General features: G+C 45.6%; 1 protein-coding gene across 1 annotated transcript in view; it reads left to right on the forward strand.

The window, feature by feature from the left end:
- The window catches only part of LOC144244656 (coiled-coil domain-containing protein 162-like), a 44,144-nt gene extending 28,184 nt beyond the window's left edge, over positions 1–15,960 (forward strand). The window contains exons 7-14 of the mRNA XM_077780027.1: positions 5,424–5,573; positions 6,464–6,517; positions 7,141–7,308; positions 9,427–9,579; positions 10,282–10,413; positions 11,260–11,412; positions 13,080–13,289; positions 15,610–15,960. Of these exons, the coding sequence (XP_077636153.1) occupies positions 5,424–5,573; positions 6,464–6,517; positions 7,141–7,308; positions 9,427–9,579; positions 10,282–10,413; positions 11,260–11,412; positions 13,080–13,289; positions 15,610–15,630 (1,041 nt within the window). The 3' untranslated portion in view covers positions 15,631–15,960. The remainder of the gene's footprint in view (positions 1–5,423; positions 5,574–6,463; positions 6,518–7,140; positions 7,309–9,426; positions 9,580–10,281; positions 10,414–11,259; positions 11,413–13,079; positions 13,290–15,609) is intronic.
- The last annotated feature ends 4,413 nt before the right edge of the window (positions 15,961–20,373 follow it).

The following is a 20,373-nucleotide window of genomic DNA, read 5'->3' on the forward strand; positions in this document are numbered from 1 at the left end:
CCTGCTCTAGTAGCACAAACCCAAACAGGTACCCCTCTGGGTGGTGGGTTACAAATCGTCACCCCTTCCTCCAGATGGGTGCAGTCCAAGCTAAGGCATGTGGAATAGGAAAGGGCACAGATGCCACACTCCTCCCTCACCTGGGTGCTTCTGTGCAAAGTACAGACTGCACATGCGTACACTGAGGACTGAGCCCAGCCTTTTCTTCTTCAGACTAAACCTCCTTCCTTTCCTTCAATCATTTTATATGAGCAGCCCTACCATCCTGCTCAGTCCCCTCTAAATTCAAGATTGTCTGACCGGCAAAGAGTGCCTTTGTCCTGTGTGTCCTCCCTTTGATTAATGCTCATGAGCGTGCCGGGTGTTGGGAGCCATGTCACAGATGACTCACTAGGCTGATGGTCACCTGAAGCCCACATTGCCTTCAGGCATCCTGCTGCTGCCATATTATTAGCCTTAGTTTTGTTCAATTTGGTCCATGATGAACTTCTTGAAATCCTTAAAAATCTGGATTTTTATCATTCAGTACTCTGTCTCCTCTCCTAGGTTCATGTCAGCCTGCCCCCAGTATCCTCATTCAAGTCATCACTAACAGTGTATGCTAGGACAGGCCTCAATCCCTGTGCTACCCACTATGGGTCCCCTTCAGGCTGGCCACGCTCTTTGGGCACAGTGTTTCAGTGGTCAGAAGCTCATCCAGTTGTACTATCACCCAGCCTGTGTTCTCCATTGGTCCACAAGGACATCATGAGAAACCTTTTAGATGTCCTGCTGAAATCCAGATACATTGCAAGCACTATATATTTCCCGAGGGAAAGGTTAATCTGATCTGATTTTTCTTGAATCCATATTAGCCTCTAGTGATCTTTGCTTTCTTCCCCAAATTCTAGAAAAATAGCCTTTCACAATCAGTTCTAACATCTTGCTCAAATGGCATACCACACACTGACCTGAAGTTAGAGACTGACCCTTATGGCAAATCAGAACTATCTGAACTATAGAACTATCAGTCTATTGTGTGAATTCCAGAACCATCTCCATATGTCAAATGTCATTCACTCGTTTAGCAAGTGTTTATAGATCTCCCATTTCTTTCTAGGCACTTTGTTAAATTAAAGGCAAAATATAGAGTTCTTGCCCTCAGAGAACTTATGGAACCAGGTGACCCAGGAGTGTCAGGAAAAGGCACTTCACGTTAAATGCTTTGAAAGAGGCATACATGGGGAATACAACCCAGTTAGCAGGTAGGGAAGAAATAGGGAAGACTTCTTGGAGGAGGTGTTGTTTGGGCCAAGTCTTAAAGCACAAATAGGAGTTGGCCAGATGAAGAGGGGCTGAGGAAGGAAGGCAGAGCAATCTAAGAAGGGAGTATAGCAGAGTTCAGGAGGACATTGAAAAGGTGGACAAAGCCAGTTGCTGAATGACCTTGTAGACAATTCTTAAGAGTTTGGATTTTATCCTTGAGTCAGTGGGAAGTCATTGAAGCACCTTGTCAGCAGAGGTGGGTTTTAGAAACATCATCCAAACACCCTGTATGTGCCTGATAGATACTGGACGAATTATGAGGGGCTGCAAGATTAAGCAAACCACAGAAGCACAATTTGTTTCCAACAGAGCCAGACTTTTGCCGTAACAAGGCCTGGTGCCTGCCATGCTTCACCCCAGGATGGCTGTCTAGATCAATCTATCGGGCACTCTGGTGCTTTTCCAGCCAGTGCCATTCATCATAGTTCAGATTTAACTGTTGGTGAAGGCATCAGCCCACAGGAGGACATGGTCTTCACTCTGTAGTTTTAATGGAAGCCAGGAGCCTGCCTTGAAGGGAAGCTGACAGATGAACCCACTTCATGCTGCAATTTGGCACAGAGCTGGCATTTAGTGACCTAGGAAGGCAAGGGTGGGCTGCAGAACAGCTTTTAAGAAACAAATTGCTCTGGGGGCAACTGGGTGGCTCAGTAGTTTGAGTGTCCAACTTCAGCTCAAGTCACGATCTGGCAGTTGGTGGGTTTGAGCCCCACATAGGGTTCTCTGCTGTCAGCACAGAGGCCACTTCAGGTTCTCTGTCCCCCTCTCTCTGCCCCTCCCCCACTTATTCTCTCTCTCTCTCTTTCTCCCCCAAAAATAAATAAACATTAAAAAAAGAAACAACTTGCTCTGAGAGCTCATAGAGAAATTATGTCAATAGAAGCCACACAGGCTGTAGTCCCACAACAGATGCTCTTCAGGCCGCTCCAAAGGCTGCCTCTGGAAGGCTGAGTAAGTCTGCAGAGCCAAGGTTCACCTGGAGAGAGGGACTCCTAGGAGCTTGAGAGTCTCCTGCAACTCTCTGTCACCTGTCAGTAACAGCTTCCTGTCTGCTTCATCTCAGATGTGCTCCCCACTGCATGTCCCCACCGCAAATGCTCTTCCCGGGGCCCTTATCCCCTCTCGTTGCCTTCACACTCACTTTCTATGCATCATCCCCTTAAGTTGATCTTTCAGCTGAAAAGTCTGAGCAGAGCCACTGAGGGAAGGAATCAACACAATTTCTCTGGTCTCCAGGGATGCCCAAAGAGGGTCCTGGCCATTCCTACCTCTGTGGTGTAACACAGACTCACCCAGAGGTACCTCACCCTTACTAGATAAAATATCACACTGGCTAAGAGGGGATGGTAGAAGGCCATTGTGGCTCAAGCCTGCATTTCTGTTTGTTTGGGATCCTGTATCTACTACGGTGGCTATTGTGACCTTAGCTTGAGAAGTGTTTGCCCTGCTATAAAGCTGTTGGAGGCCTGGCTGGCACACTCGGATCCAGACACTGCTGTCCAGGACAGTGAAGGGTGCATCACTGTGGTTGATTCCAAGCACTGGGCCCAGGCCACTTGGAAGTGGTCACCAGCTTTGATGGCCTTGAATGTAGTTCCACAATATCTCAACATTTTGGGCTTTCATCATACTCTGTCTGGGAAGTATTTCCTTTGTCATTACTAATTTTGCATAGCCTTGACCCTTTCACTGTAAAGTCAAGGGCCATCAAATCTTGATTCACCTTGCCTTCCCTTGGTGTCAGAAGCTAAATCTGACTGTCTTACTGCTCACTTTTCAGAACAGGATGGATTGCCCAAAATCCTGCTCCACTAAAAGGGGCCCCTTGAAGAGGCCCCAGAGAATGAGGGAGGGAGGCTGCGTGTCCTCTGACTGCCTGGCCCTGCTCATGAAACCTCACATGAGGAGAGGTGTTCATCCACTGTTTTCCATTCCATGTCTTCAGTGCAGCCTGCCAAGCTGCTGGGGAGGAGGATCTTTAAAAATGTTTTACTCTCTTTTCATTAGATTATACATTTTGTTTACAAGTATATTTTTATATATAATTATCTTCATTATATATACATGTTATAATTATTATAGAATAGAGAAATATGATGTATTCGAAAATACACTCATTAGCTTGCCCTCGTTGATAACTACTATTATTATTTTGGCACATTTCCTTCCAAACTTCATTTACAATTTCTTTTATTCATCAGCTTTTTTTAAACCAAGTTAGATTATTCTATTTGCCCTTTTATTGTAGTGTACTTCTTTTTCCACTTGAGTACATGTTATCAACATGTTTCCCTGTCAATAAACTTATGTCCACAGTATAATTTTCAGTGACTGTTTGGTATTTCCTTGTATAGATGGATGACAAAGATTCAACCTGTTTCCCTTTATTAGGCACTTTCTTTTTTTTCTTTTCTTTTTTTTTTTTAACAAATAGTTTATTGTATTAGGCACTTTAGATTGTTGCCATTTCCCTTTTCTGTTAGAAAGATCAAAGACATCTGTTTACATATATTTTTGTGTATCACTTTTATTATCCTCTAGAGATAAAGTTCTAGAAGAGGAATCACTGAGCCAAAGGGCATGAATATTTTAAAATCTTTTCACAGATACAGCTAGCCTGCCCTCCAAAATGCCACACTGGTTTCCCTTGCCATCAGCAGTGGTGAGCGAGCCATTTCCCTCCGTCATTACTGCATTTTATCACTATTGGCAACCTCTGCTAGTTTGCCTCAATAACTTGCCTTGGCAATGCCTGACTGGGCTTTCTCTGGAGGTCAGTGCAGGCACTGAGGTTGCACTTATAGGACAGTGAACTGGGCCTCACTGGGACAATCAAGTCGGAGCCCCAGGACCCACCCCAGAAGGACAGCCTAGCTTCTGTGGCAGACTGCCACTGAGCCTGGAGCCCTTGGGACCCTGGAAGTGTCACAGATAAAGCTCATGTAAGCATAAAGGCTGGGTCTTGGATTGGACCCCATAAGACCCCCAGATACACACACAGACACACTCACTGATACAAAGGGACACACACAGACATATACAGACATTCGCAGAGGTATACATGGAGAGTCATAGACACACAAATACATATACACTAATGGATACAGACACAGACACACAGACTTATCCAAAAATGCACACAGATGCACCCACTGATACAGACACTTAGAGACACACACAAACACTCACATGGACTTGCAGGCTCTAGTCAGGTAGATCTGTCCTATCTTCTACATATTGGCTCCCATTTCTCTCCACAGCCTACATATAACCTTGTCTTGGAGGGGTGGGCTTTTCCTCTGTTCCTTAATGGCTACCTCTTCAAAAAGGGTGCCCAGTCTCTTAGAGAAAGGGGAAGGAATGGGACTGCCAAGAGAATGAGCAGGATGGCCCTTCAACCAGAGTAAGAGGGGTCCCTGCCGGATGCTCATTCTTCAGAGAGCCTCTCTGGTTCTTCTCCAGTTTCACTCTTCGTCACATGCCCACTCAGATCCCTTCTAGACCAACTTCAGGTACCTGGGACCCCAGAATTCTCCCTGAAAAGTCCCCAGATTCTTCCCCCCAGAGGGAGGGTGGACCTTACTGCCAGTGTGCATACTTTGGCCTAAGGAGTGGTCAAGGGCGGCTGTGTAGGGCCGTAGACAGTAGACTGTCCGTATACATGCATGTGAGGGCCCTCCACAGTATGATGTGAGGCCAGAAGTGGGAAGAGAAGGGCATCATGCTGTAAACCATAGGTTGGTGACCAGCTCACTTCACATCACATTTCAGCATACAACCAGAGTTGTCCAAGAATGATAAATTCAAGCCTGGCCTTCCAAGTTATTTTGAAGATCAATTTTTCAAAGTAGGAGAATTAATAGTTTGTTAGTTTATTTCCAGTCTCTAAATATCTAGAATACTTAGGTATGTGGCAGGTAGGCCTCCGTTTGTACTCTTGTCCCTGCCCTGCAAATACTAACAGCAGACTCAAAAGAGAGACTTGGAAGGCTAGAGCCCGTGTTTTTCTATGGAGAACTAGACCCGGGTCTGTGAGCCAAGGCAGCGTGTGCCATGAGCCCTGGCACGGTGAAGCTGTCCTGCTGGAGCTGCTGTGAATGATGTCCCTTCCTTTTCAGATCACTTTCAAGAAAGAGCACCTCGAGGCCTGCTTCCTTTCCCTGGGTTGTGATGTGATGGCAAGAGAACGCAGCAACTTCGAGAGCTACTCCATGTTTTATGAGCATGTGCTGGAGCATGCTAGGCATAAGCTCTGCCAGAAAGAACAAGTACGTTCCCAGAGAGGCAGGAAGTGTGATGGGGAGTGTGTGGATAGGGAGGCCTGGTAGCCCCTCTGAAGAGAATAGAACAGAGGGTAGGGAGGTGTTCTTAGGCAAGAACTGAGAGTGAATGGTACTCTCCGATGTCTCTTATCACTGGCTCATTTTCTTAGGGTCTGGTATTTTCAGCTGCAAGGGTGATGGCCCAGCAGCCCTGGGTTGTGTACTTTGGAGGTGTCTAGTGGAGAATATAAAAAGTTAGTGACAAAGGACCTGGTCATCACCCCCACCCCCTCACCCTTCCCTTCCTCAGGGAAGATGCATAACTGACCTTCCCACCTCAGCAAACCCAAAGTACCTTGTGCTGTTCCTGGTCTAGCAGAGAATTACGGATCCTTGAGTAAACTCTGTCTTCAGGATGCACCTCATGGGTCTCACTGATGAGACTTCCTTAAAATGAGATCCCACTGGTGGGATGCAAGAGTCACTTCTCCTGTCCTAATTGCACACCATTTTAAAAGGGATTGCTTCAGAGGTTCCGTGTAATTTTACTTTTCACCTAAGAAAAGTGCAAAAGTCTGGAAAAAAAAATCAAATGAAACATTCAAATATCAATTGAGTCTTGGCTTCACCCCCAAGTTTAGCTTATCCACATAGCCAAGTCTTCTGCATTCGTGTGGACACCTGAAAATTCATCCTGTCTTTTGATCTCCTGTTGGGTGTCCTAAAGTCCACTGGGGCAACAAGTGCAGGTCTGGCTCCAGGAGGAACTTTAGGATCTCAGAATGAAACTCCATTAACACATAATAGGAGGTATCTGGAGCCTGCTGTCCTGAACTGAGCCATGTTTGGAAGAACAAATGGTTGAGTTTGGTTGTGCACTCTTTTGTCCTCCTCAGGAATTAGATATGATACGAAGAGGTTCAGGTCCTCCTGAAGGCAATGCTGGTCAGGTAAGTCAGTTATTTCCAAAAAGATTCTCTTTTCCATCTCACAAATCCACAATCTCAGCAGGAGCCAGACAGGGAACTTCCGAGTATTATTTTCTGGTGCCCTGTAGAAGTCCCATCAATTATGATCCACTGCAGAAACACCTAAGGAGTGTGCTTTCACTTTTTAAGCAATAAGGGCTTCCTTTTTCTTAGTTTTTTGATGGTTTTTGTTCTTTTTTATTACTTTGACTTTTATTTTTCTTGCTATTTTTGGCTTGGAGTAGGGGACTTTTTTCCCAAAGAAGAGGTATTGAGGCTGAGGTGTCAAGAAAGTCCAGTTTGCAAATGGAGACCAAGACAGTAGAAGTATTTTATCCAATTAAAAAGTGCTTAAGTGTGTCTCTTCTGGGGTCATATAATAGGAAACCATTTATTGAATACCTATTATATGTCTGGCACTGCTCTGAGACCCGTAAACCAACCTTCAATTCTGCCACCCATATTTGTACAACAGGATGTTCACCTCTTTCATTAGCTTCAAGGTAGGAGAGCAAATTGGACGTTGATATACAAAGAACTATTTTGTACTGGCAGTTTGGAATTCTTGAGTTATTTTCCATTAAAAAAACTATTTCTGCTATTAGGTTGCAGAGCTCAGTCATAATATGATCATGGAAATCACTGCTCTGAGAGCTCGACTCACAGATCTTGAAGAAGAAAATCTGAATCTCAAAAAGCAGATTAGAAAAGAAGTCCAAGAAGAATATGAAGCATTAGTCCAGGCTCTGTTTGTGACATGTTTACACATAAAAGTAAGTGACCTGTGTCGGACGTCTGGGCAGTCCTGTGGGAACTGAGTGTTAATGACCTCCACAGCTGCTGCACACAGACTGGTCACGATGACAGAATGGGCTTTGTGGTAACAAGAGCCTGTTGGCCCCAAGAATTCTCTGGTTCTAAGTGTTTGCTACAGACAGGGGGTCAGCAATAGGTTCTCATTATTTTACCACTATAGACACTGAATTTTAGATAATTTAGATATTTGCTCTTTTCCTCACTCTGCTGCCAAGGGCCATTGTTGCCATCTGATTGCTGTGAAAGACAGGTTGGGGGTGGGGGAGTGTGTCTTCTCTAAAACCTGCAAACAGTTAATATCACTGTTTTGTCTATGGAGTGTGACCATCCAAACAGGAGAGTGCACTGCCATAAGCCAGGCCAGACCCAGTGTATAAGTAGCAACGGGCGCATCCTGAAAGCTCACTGGACAGATTCAGAATTTGAATTAGCTTTCAGTGATTTTTTCCACCCTTCAAATGCCCACCAGCCTTTCTCTCATGTCCAGTGTCAGGCAGCTCCTGACCTGTCAGTGAAGGTCCACCCAGAATAGGAGTGATAGGGTGCCCATGTGCCCACGGCACTGTGGAAGCCTGTCACTTTCTTTTGATGTCTAAGCAGCTGTAAGATGGAGGCCCCATGCCTAAAATGGGCCATCATAGAGCCTGGTCCAGCTGCCCCAATACTGCTAATTTCACTACAAATCCACGCCCTCTCCTGCTATTGATGTTTCCCAGAGCCAGTCCCAAATGGGTCCTAACTTGGCTGTCTCTCCTGGGGGATTCCAGGTCCCTGAAGTTGTTACATTGACAGGAGTTTCCACCAGTGCTCTGCCTTGGCCTGGCCATTCCAGAGAGGACTGGAGATTCCTCTTCACTTTTGAAGGCTCTGTAAAACATAAGGGCTTACAAATATTAAAGAATCAAAACTAAAATGCATTGGGCCTGGTATTGCAGGAGAGGGATGAACAGACTGTGAAGTCTGGAATTTGCCAAGTCATCTTCCGGGTATGAAATTATTGAAAATTTTCTTATTTTTTTTTAACTTATGCCAGATTCCTAGACAGAAAGTCGATTCTCTTCTTCTCCCAGGCTAAACTATTTCCACAGGCCACCCGAAGCAGAGAATTCCTGTTCTACCCCACGCTCCTAAGTAGGTGGTGAAGCTTTCGCTATGTGGCCGGCAGCCAGACTTCCTGCCATGGCTGCCCAGCTGGGCACTATCTTCCCTGCTTTCCTCTCCAGGGAAGTGGTTCAGAGATGAGAGGACACCCAACTCTCACCTCTCACCCAAGGATGCTGGGTCTGTAGTTGTACTTAGCAATGATCAAGCCATTCCACCACAAGCCGCCGTTTATCCATAAGCCATTTATAACAAGCTATTTCATAATGAGACTTCTGCTGGAACTGAAATGGGAAAGTAGCCAGCGTGATTCCTTCTTCTACTGTATTTTTTTTTAATATTTTTATTTATTTCTAGGAGAGAGAGAGAGAGAGACAGCGTGAGCAGGGGAGGGTCAGAGAGAGAGGGAGACACAGACTCTGAAATAGGCTCCAGGCTCTGAGCCGGCAGTCAGCACAGAGCCCGATGCGGGGCTCGGACCCACGAACCGCGAGATCATGACCTAAGCGAAAGTCGGATGCTTAACCGACTAAGCCACTCAGGCGCCCCTCTTCTACTGTATTTTTAATGCTCATTCATTCATTAGTGGTTCATCTATATAGTGTTTTATCTGGTCAGATTCTGCTAAGTCAACCTGATTGCAAAAATCCCTAGGTTCAAATTCTCAAGTAACCTTCTGGGCGAGGAGGAGTGACTCAGTTTTCCACCTGTGACCTTCCACTCTTCTATCCACTCAACTTAACTTGGCATCTGGTAACTTAGGCTCTAAGACATGTAGGGTCCATCTGATGAAGTCTTGTAGACTGAAGGCAATAGTAAAGGGGCTGCTAGGGAGACTTCCACATAATACCAGATGGAATAATAGGGGAGACGATTTTTTTTTTCATGTGAGATCATTTCTGAAAGTTGGGTTTTAGAAAGCAAAATGACTCTTCCTCCACTGCCCTTCCTGAACTTGAGTCTGCAATTTGCAGGAAAAACTGGATGAGAATCAGATTAATTTGATCCAGAAAGTGTGTGAGCTCATCGGCGAAGTAAGAACAGAAGGGATTGACAATATGAAGGACCTAAAGAAAAAATGGGGCTCTGCCAGACCTGATGAAGGAATGAAAGAAAACGCAGCCAAAGTACGTGATTTCATTTAGCGATAGGATATCAGCATTTCATCCCAGCATCTGACCGCACAGCTCAGTCTGTATGCATTCCAGCCTGGTTTCCCTGAGAAAGCATTGCATCAGACACTTAAAAAGAGCACGGGGGCTCACATTTTTGTGTCATCCTCTGGAAGGCACGTTTCTTTTTAAAGTTTTTATTTAGTGTGGGGGGGGAGGGGGGAGGAGGAAGAGAATGTAAGTGAGAGGGGCAGAGAGAGAAAGAGAGAATCCCAAGCAGGCTCTTTACTTCCAGCACAGAGCCTGACACAGGGCTCAAACTCACAGACTGTGAGATCAGGACCTGAGCCAAAATCAAGAGTCAGACGCTTGGGGCGCCTTGGTGGCTCAGTAGATTAAGCGCCCAACTCTTTGACTCCTGATTTCCACATTTCCACTCAGGTCATGATCCTACAGTTTGTGAGATCAACCCTCCCCACTCCCCACCCCAGGGCTCTGTGCTAGCAGTATGGAGCTGGCATAGGATTCTCTCTCTCCTCGCTTTCTCTGCCCCTCCCCCGCTTGCACTTTCACTTTCTTTCAAAACAAATAAATAAACATTAAAAAACAAAAAAAAAAGACTGAGCCACCCAGGTGCCCCAAGTCCCGTTTCGAATGTTAGGATCTGTGCCCTTCCCATGGGGGCAGCCTTTTCTGAAAGCAAGCCTTTCTCAGCAGGAGCAGCTGCAGACCTTGGAGCAGGACAACTGCCGCCTGGCTGCCCTGGTGTGCAAAGTGAGGAGCCTGGGCCTCTGGAGGCTGGCTGTGCAGCGGGCTCGCCTCCAGGCCCAGCTGCACAGGGCAGAGAAGGTGAGCGGCAGGGATGGGAGGCCCCGCCCACCCGCGGAGGCCCCGCCCACCCGCGCAACAGGGAGTGACTGACAAGGTGGAGGGCGGGCTGGCCTTCCCGGTCAGAGGCTGTGCCTGTGTCCTGGTGTCCGGTGGCAAGACCAACCATCTTAAAGGATCCGGCAGTCTGGGAGTTTTCCAGGGAAGTGGCAATGTCAGAGCCCCCAGCGAAATAGGAAAGAGCCAGAAGCCAACGGCAAAGAAGCAAATGGGAGAACAGAGTCTAGCACGAAAAAGGGGAAAGATGGAGGGGAGACGTCACCTAGGGCTTGAGGCAGCTTCATCAAAACACTGCAAACCTTTGAGTTTCAGACATGATTATCTGAGGAAAATGAAGTAACAAAATAAGTGGAAAATCTATTTCAAGGCAAATTGAAACCAAAGCACATAGAAAGAGTGGTTTGGAAACTTTCACTTAGTGTTTCTGAAAGTCCCTATTTGCTCTGTCACACCGTTCTTCAGGGAGGACACAGAGCCAGTGACCAGAGCTTCTTTCTACCGGAAGTGGTTTTTTTAAAAAAAATGTTTATTTATTTTGAGGGAGAGAGAATAAGAACATGAGTCGGGGAGGGGCAGAGAGGGAAACAGAGGATCCAAAGCAGGCTTGGACAATGCTACAGCAGTGAGCCTGACCTGGAGCTCGAACTCAGAAGCATGAGATCATGACCTGAGCCAACTGAGCCACCTGGCACCCTCTACCGGAAGTTTTTAAAAACAATGGATAATGAAGTGGTTTAGACTCTTGTGAAATGGAAACTATGGAAAGGAAACTTATTTCCTATCTTACTGTGTTTGGGGTGCTCACAGGAAGCTATGCAAAGTAAAAAAGAGTGTTCGAGCATCAAGCTGATGGCAGAGCAAGAAGCGGTTTTATTTCATCAGCAGCTAGGGGCCCTACGGCAGGCCCTGGCCAGGGCTCAGGCCCACAACACTAGGATGCGCAAGCAGCAGGATAACCAGGTATCTGAGCCCCAGAACCCTTCTTCCTCCCTCCCTCCCTTGAACTCGCTCTGCAAAGGTGACTGTGGACCTGGAAGCAGCACCCTGCCGCCTGCAGCAGTCACCGGAACTCCAGGGCTGAGGCCGAGCAGATGGCGCTGCCAGAGAAAGATGGTTTCAGCTTCCCTTCTGCCTCCTTTCTAGCATAGACACCAAGGAGAGGGGCCGAAAGTTGGCCAAGATAATGAAATACCACTACCCTTCGTGTAGTGTGTATGTGTCTATGTTTCTCAGAGGATCTTTTTGCCTAGAGGGCATCTTGGGTGGTAGGCCTCTGTCTTAGACATAGTCCTTTCATCTCCAAGCACACTTTCCATCACTAGCGACCTTCTGCGCGTGAAGCGTGGCCTAGCCATCAGCATTCTTCCCCAAACAGAGCCTTGTGTCCTTTCCTGATGACCCACCCCTACTAAGTCCGAATTTCAGAAGTAACCGCTGCTCAATGGGGGCAGGCACCAAAATAAAGGCGTTTCCAAGTTTATGTTAATAACTGTGCTAACTCTCTGAGAAAGAATGAAGAAAGACCCTAGGTTTACTGTTCTTCTTTTTATTTCTTTTAACAGTTTTGTATCTTTTTTTTAAGTTTATTTATTTGTTTATTGAGAGAGAAAGAAAGAGGAGAGAGAGAGAGACAGAGAGGTAGAGAGAGAATCCCAAGCAGGCTCCCTGCTGTCAGCACAGAGCCTGATGCGGGGCTCAAATCCACGAACTGCGAAATCAGGACCCGACCTGAAACCAAGACTCAGACTCTTAACTGGCTGAGCCATCCAGGTGCCCCAGAAAGACCCTGGGTTTAGAAAGAGAAGAGTTCAGTTTAAATAAGAGGCTGGGAAATCTGGGCATATTTAAATCATGACATATAATTTGTTCCTTTTGGACCCTACGCCCTCCATTATTGTGCACCAAGTGAAAGATGGAGTATAATTATGTAAACTGTAACATCACCATACAAATATTATTAGTATTAGTATTATAATTGAGGATCGGCCATCTGATACTTATGGTGCTCCTGATTAGAAAAATTTCAAAACAGAACCAAATCATCACTGTGTTTTTCCTTCATTAACCATCTGGAGCCTGGCTTCCCCAAAGCTATTTTGGAAGTCAAAACACAGGCAAGATTAGAACCTCCCTTCTCCACTCACTGCTTTGTATTACATCACCCCCTTCTCCCCAGGATGACCCTTCCCTGCTGTCTCATGATAAATGCTCAATGACAAGGCAAATGTAGTTGGTGACAGATATAACTATGTAGTTAACAAGTTAACTAACATACATGCTATCATCAAATCTGGGCATTTAAAGACCAAATTACTTGACCTGGTATTGTACGGTGGCATTACCACTTGCCTGGCTTTTGCTGTTTGTTTCTTTTTCCCCCTCCTTCCCCCGCTATTGCCTCAGGGCTTACAGTACAGGCCAAGCTGGCCTAGACCCTGGGGTAGTCTTGCTGCCTGCTAGCCCAAACAGAACCACTATTATCCTGAGCCCAGGAATATTCCACAGAGTTGTGCCCCTGGGCCCTACTGGAGGGGACCGCTATTGTGCTGGGCAACTTCTTCTCTGCCTTTTGGTGAGAAGAAAGATTCTGTCCTTTCTTCGTTTCCCTTGGCCTTTTCCTACCACAGGCTCAATTGCTGAGAGAGCTGCAACACAGAGTGACCCAGGAAGCTCGTCACCGGCAGCAGCTGGATCTAATGAAGACCTCCGGCATGGAGAAGCTCTTGGAAGATGTGCAGCAAAAGGACCAGCACCTGCAGCTCCTTACTGAAGAGGCTGAGAGGGCTTCGAAACTGGGCCAGCTTCAGCAGAGGAGAACTCAGGCAGAACTCCGACAGGTAACTCCAGTGGGAGGTTGCAGCCACTTGAAAGCCAATTGGGGTGCACCAGCCAGAGCTGGGCCCTTCTTCTGGCCTTCTCCATGCCTCTGGTGGCCTCCACCTTTGTCATTTCTAGGCCCACAGGAAAATGGAGATATTTATGCCCACACTGGGTGATGCTTGGGCTGCCCTTGGTGAGAGAGGACGGCTTGACTGCCTCAAGGCCCGCAATCTTGGCACCTTTAGCACCCACGTGGGAAACATTTCCATCTGGCTACAATTTCTGAGCTAGGGAATCCTTTAGAAAATTCCAACTGTAATCTGGAAAAGCAGCAAGGATTATGAAAGCTATTACAAGAGGATTTTATTCAAGGTGTTTCTGGAACTTTAGAGACAAAAAGGGAAAGCAAAAGTGATTTCCAGACACAATAGATTTTTGTTAAATATACCCCTACAGCAAGAAAAGAAGAAAAAAAGAGGAGGAAACAATAGATGTAGATGTGGATTAATGCAAGTTCCAACACAGGAGAGCACAGAATGTAATCCAATACAGAAGGCAAAAGAAATGGCACCTTCCGGAAAAGGCACTTCTCATGTGTTCACTGGAGGAATAAGTCACTTAATTAATTCACCAGAGATACTAGGAAACAGAAGTTGGGAAGTTGAATTAAATCATTGGCCGGGGTGCCTGGGTGGCTCAGTCAGTTGAACATCCAACTTCCGCTCAGGTCATGACCTCACGGCTCGTGAGTTCAAGCCCTGCATCGGGCCCAGAGCCTGGAGCCTGCTTCAGATTCTGTCCCTCTCTCTGTCTCTGTCTCTCTCTCAAAAATAAATAAAACCATTTTTTAAAAATTTTTAAAAATTAAATCATTAGCCAAATGTTTCAAGTGCTCAAGGAGGAGATCAATGGGGAGAAGTCTACAAAAACAAAGACAAAAATTTTAAGAGAATAAAAATTGAATTGAGGCAGTGCTAGAGAAAATATTTTTGGAGAAATGGAGCGAAAGTGAGTAGCTTTAGAATAAAGAAAAATTAGAACTTCACATTTATTTTATGACAAACGAAACTATGACTTGAATCCTTGGAAAAATTTGGTGTCACATATTTATCTTTCAAATTATGCTTTTCTAAAAACCACCACAAAAATAAGGAGTTTGTCTCTCAAACTCCTCTCTCGTGAATAGCTAATTTTTGTCTAATAGCAGAGATTCTAAAAGTAGTCAAAAATATTTTGAGGCTTCTCTCAACAAATACATGTCTTTTGTGTATATATGTCAAAACAATCACTGGCTGTTTCTAAACCACCCTCCACCTCTGCTGGCAGCTCCTGGGCTTATGGTCTCACTTCCTACCAACTAGCAATCTACCCTCAGCCAGCAAGAGCCCCTGCGACCTACAGTCACTTCTTTAGTCCGTCTCCAACCTCCGGTTCCAAGGGCGGATTTTGACCATCTGAATGAATGTCCTCACCTACCTCCCGTTCTTGAGGAGGCCCTAGAGCAGACTTCCTGATTCCCACCCTGGGGACTTCCACTGTGTGACTTTAGGCTAGATCTGTAGTCTCTCTGCTTTGGTCTCCTCACTGGTACAGTGGAGAACAGTTTCCTCATTTCATGAGATTTTTTGGAGGATTAGGTCAGGTAATTCGAATGAGGCACTAAGAAGAGAAACTAATACACAGATCTTGATAGATATGGACTGTATGTCTTTTTGCCGGGAATATGAAAGTGGGTACTTTTGGAAACAGATTGACCTGGATTGGTTGTGGGATCTTGGGCATATCACTGCAACTACCTCTGTGAAGTTGGGGGGTGGGGGGCGGGGGAGGTCCTTTATAAGGTCCTAACATAACACAAGGTCCTTACTAAGCATGCTTCTTTTCTTTTTTAATATTTTTCAAACTGAGTTAGCCCCAGCCTGGCTCAGGGAGTCTTGATAATGTTTTTCTTGATAGGGTTTGATATAGTTTGATATGATAAGTTTTGATACGCTTCTTGTCCATGGGGATCGTGGAGCCTACACCAATCCCTGCAGTACATAGAGAGACCTTTAGCCTAATTTGTATTAGGACGTTTTTCCTAACTCCAGGGATCTGATCTTCTACTGAAAGTTACAGTACTTGAGAGCATCTGCACACACGAGAAACTGCCCCTCTAACTTTTGTAAGATGGCCTGTGGTTACAGCATCAAGAATTCACACGCCTTCTGGTTGGGTTATGCAGATAAGAGTGTGCTGAATTTTTGAGATTAGCATGTGGATTAGCTTGCTAGGGCTACTGTAACAAATTACCGCAAACTAGATGGCTTAATACAACAGAAATTTATTCTCTCACAGTTCAAGAGTCCAGAAGCCTGAAATCAAGACGTTGGCTCCTCCTCGGGGCTCTGAGGAAGAGTCTGTCCTGTGCCTCTCTCCTGGCTTGTGGTGGCTGCCTGTAGTCCTTGACATTCCTTGGCTTGTAGCTACATCACTCCAATCTCTGCCTTCTTCATCCGATGCCCTTCTCCCTATGTGTCCCTCTGTGTGTCTGTACTGTCCCCTCTTATAAAAGCATCAGTCATTGTATGTAAGGCCCACTCTTAATCCAGTATGACTTCATCATAACTTAATAACCTCTGCAAAGACTATTTCTAAGTAAAATCACATTTTGACATTCCAGGTGGCTATGAATGGGGGGACACTATTTGATCCACCTTACTATAAATACTTTTTTATAATTATAACTTTTTATACTTTATAATTTTATGATATAATTATATTCATATTACCTTTTTAAACTTTTGAATAATTTTTATAATTAAACCACCTTTTATAATCTTTATGAGTTTGTATTTATATAAGTAAAAAATAAATTTCAAAAGAAAAATACCTCCCATCTATATAGATGAGGTGCACTTTGGATCCAGCCATATGAGTCAGCTGTGCTAGCAAGCGCCACATGAGTAAACACAAAGATTGCCTCTCTGGGGCACCTGGGTGGCTCAGTCGGTTGAGCCTTCAGCTCTTATCTGTGTTCAGGTCATGATCTCACCATTAGTGGGACTGAGCACGCTGACAGTGTGGAGACTACTTGGGATTCCCTTTCTCCCTTTCTCTGCCCCTCCCCTGCTCATGTGCTCTCTCTCTCTCTCAAATTAAAAAAAAAAAAAAAAAGCACATTAAAAAAAGCTCACCTCTGAGTATGGGCCTNTTGGCAATCAAAACAGCCCTCTCGGCAACATAACATGGAGCAGAGGCCAAACCCAGGATATCTCTAAACTAGCCTCNGAGTATGGGCCTTGTATAAGGCCTGGGAGATGGTGCTCAGGGCATCCCTGCAGATGAGGAGCTGAGCTGAGCTAAGCATAGAGATCTGGGAGAGAGATCAAGTCTCTCCTTTGCTTGAAACTATCCAGGGATTTCCTACTGTCCTTGGGGTCAATTCGTGGCTTGCCCTACAAGGCCCTCTGTGAACTGGGGGCCCTTCTTCACCTCTTCTCTTCCCCTCCCCTCTGGTGAAATAAACATAAAAGATATAAATTTTGTGAGTAAACTGGCTATTATAAGGTAATAAGGGAGTCCAAGGGCTGCCTCTGCTCATCTTTGGTTAAGTTCTTAGCCTTCCTGGAGCTCTTGATTTTCAGAAGGCTGAGTTCAGCCTGACCAGGACTGGGTGAAGACTTGTATTCCTGGGGTGGCCTGGAGCCACACTTTCCTAGTATCCCCAGGAACTAAAGTGTGCACCAAAAAGCATCTCTGCTTCCTAAGCACTTTTCCCCTCAGCTGAGAAGCCGGCTTGCCCAGGAACGCAGCGTGAAGCTGGATGCCTTCCAGCGCATAGAAGAGCTACAAAGTCAGCTTAATGATGCTGAGCGATTGTCTGTCCAGATGAGTTCACCAGGCGGTAAGTGTGTCCCCTACTCTGGCTAGAACAAACCCCCAGTCTGGGGTCTGAATTGAAGGAGGGTCTCATGGACTAGCAAGAACAACTCAGTGGTTATTGCATAGGTGCTCCGTGATGTCTGTTGAGTGAATGAATGAACGAATGAACAAATGATACATGAATAAATAAAACTTAATTCTGATTTGCAGTCATAACTTTCCACTTTAGTTCACCTTGGAATACTGACATCCTATACTAAAAGATTTCAGTCATAAAAACTGGTCTCAGGAGGTTGTAATATACCATTTAAAGAACATTCGCCTTAGTACATCAATGACTAGGTTTCTCAGGTGTTGTTTATAAACTATATTATGATTCTTGGGCGCTGGGGCCCTGGGGAGTGCTGTGGAATTGGCAATCAAAACAGCCCTCTCGGCAACATAACATGGAGCAGAGGCCAAACCCAGGATATCTCTAAACTAGCCTCCTTCCCTGTAAGTTGAAGATTTAATTCCAAGTTCTTTTTTGATCTGACCGTCAAAAATATCATCAAATATCAGCAACCAGGACTGAATAACTGTGCAAATGTTGGTTACTATACTTCAACACTTTCATCCATGCATGTCCATTATGTTTACTTTTGGCTGTTTATCAGTTGAATATATATAAGAAACAGCCTTTCACAAACAGAAAGATCAGTGTCTAAGACCAAGCAGACAAAGATGGAGCTACGTTGGGTTTGCTGAGAGCAGGGCTGGGCTGGCTGGTAAAGCCCAGAGCTCTCCTCCCTGTCTCTGCCTACTGCCTGGGCCCTGACCGCCAGGTGAGGTTCCACACCCGAGCTGTGCTGTCCAAAGAGGAAGAGCCTCAAAAGTACCCAAGGGCCCTATTTTGGCCACTGACCCCGAGCAGTTCTGTACCTGTCACTTTCCCCTCCACACTCCATGGGATTTTCCTGTCTGTCCCTTGCCCCTCTGCTTCCAGCCTAGCCAAGCATTTTTTATTTCTTTTTATTTATTTAAGTAAGCCCTACACCCAATGTAGGGCTTGAACTCAGGACCCTGAGATCAAGAGTTCCCTGCTCTGCTGGCTAAGCCAGCCAAGCACACCAGCGAGGCATCTTTTTAACCTCTTTCTAGGCTAATGTGTCCTTTCAAACTGCCCTCCATGTCCTCCAACACCTGCACATTTATGAAGGAGAAGCAGAGTGAGGCACAAGACAGGTGTGGGGTGCAGGCAGGACCCTAATTCCCAGGACTGGGGATGTGGCAGGAGTGAAAAAGAAGCCTCCTTCCCAGGAAGCAGAGCTAGAAGTTACTCCTAAGCCCCAGTCCCAACCTGTCCCCCACTGCAGTGACTCCCTATGTGTAGATTCACTGGAAGGGAGACACTGGGTCGCACCTGTTATTTAATACCCAGCACTCCAAGGGGACAGCTCTACTGTTAATGTGACCAGGTAGAAGTCGGCCGTTCCCACTCCTTTCTCAGCTGTTGTTCAGCTGAAAGCATGAGGTGACCAAGGTCTCTCCTTTCTGTAGCAGTGATAGCAGCGGCCAACCTGCCCCCTACATCAGAAGCTTAAGAAGCAAAAACAGATTTAAGGAGCAAGCTCTCCTTACTTGGCAGTAGCATGGAGTCCCCTTAGGATCTGGCAACTCCTGAGGAACTATATAATATGCTGTAGTGCAGTTGGTCTTAAAATGCTTAAGGAAAAAAAAAAATGAAATCAGTTGGCTGACAAAACCATGAAATGTTTGGAGGTAGACCAGCTTCAGTTCGCTTGATCCAGGTCTGACGTACTTCCCCAGGCCTGACTTCTGTCTGCACCTGTGGGCTCCGAGAATGCTGGGAGCAGAAAGGAAGTGGAGGTGACCCCCTGGGAAGTAAGATGACTGCCACCACTGTACCTCCATCCTCTGTTCCAGCTCGCACGGCAGGAATGGGTGTGGAGATGGGATAGTTAAAAAGGATCAGCCCCTGACCAGGCTGACTTGGGTCACATGCCCCAACTTGAACAAATCACAAAGCCAGAGACTAAGATGGTTGGTGGGCTTAAGGCCTGCTCACATGTCACTCCCCTGGAGCAGAGGATGGGTCAGCTCACTCTCCTCTTCCCAGCAACTATTTTAAATCTCCCTGGTCCCTTCAGATCTTCAGACGCTGTCCTCCCCAGCCAAGACTTTACCTCCGGTTTCACAGAGCAATTAAAAGCCATCACATGGGCGTGAAGGTGCCTGAGTGGCTCAGTTGGTTAAGCATCTGACTCTTGATTTCCGCTCAGGTCATGATCTCATGGTTTATGGGTTCAAGCCCCACATGGGGTTCTGTGCTGACAGCTTGGAGGCTGCTTGGGATTCTCTCTCTCTCTTCTCTCTCTGCCCCTCCCCTGTTCATGCTCTCTCTCAAAATAAATAAATAAATAAACATTTTAAAAAGTTAAAAAAAGTCATCACATGGGATCCCCCCTTTATTTCTTGACCCCAGCTCGTCGACATTAGATATTCAGCTGCTTCTCAGTCCTTTCCAACAAAATGGAAAAGGTGCCCCATTTCTTCCCTGGGTCAGTCCCAATGCTCGAAATCCCATTTGCTCCTAGCTTTTCAGGGATGCTGAACTATTATTTATCTGCTTTCTCTCTACATACTCATATATCCTACCCACCTAGCCTTCTAATCTTGTAACCAACCATTATTATTGAGTTTATACGTGCTAGGACACAAAATCCACCATAAACTAACATTAACATCTATCCAGTTGGTTGAGCCAGAAATCTGGGAGCTATTCTTTGTCACCCTGCAAATCACTTAATTACCAAGTCCTATTAACTTGAATATCTCTAAGTCGGTCCACTCCTACCCACCATAGTCCAAATCACCTATCATGTTCTTCTCTTTCACTTGGTCATGTGACCCTCAGGCAAAAGATTCCATGCAGGTTTTGACATCCTCATTCAAAATTGACAAAACTGGATTAGATGCCCATTTCAAGCTTTTGTAAAATTTTATGGATTAAATCTGGGTCCATACATTGCAACCAGAGATATAATTTAACATTTTTAACATTATAGGCCTTATATCTCGGGCTCAGTACTCCCTGAGTTCCGCTTCCACATCATTCCGATACTCCCAGCAACACCTTTTAAAGACTAATCTTATGAGCAGTAAAATAACAAGAAGGATTCAAAGGCCGGAAACTGTAAGTAATGATAAATTTGATTATATATGTGAAACAATGAT

Source organism: Crocuta crocuta, unplaced genomic scaffold (assembly GCF_008692635.1).
Source record: "Crocuta crocuta isolate KB4526 unplaced genomic scaffold, BGI_CrCroc_1.0 scaffold147, whole genome shotgun sequence".
NCBI lineage: Eukaryota > Metazoa > Chordata > Mammalia > Carnivora > Hyaenidae > Crocuta > Crocuta crocuta.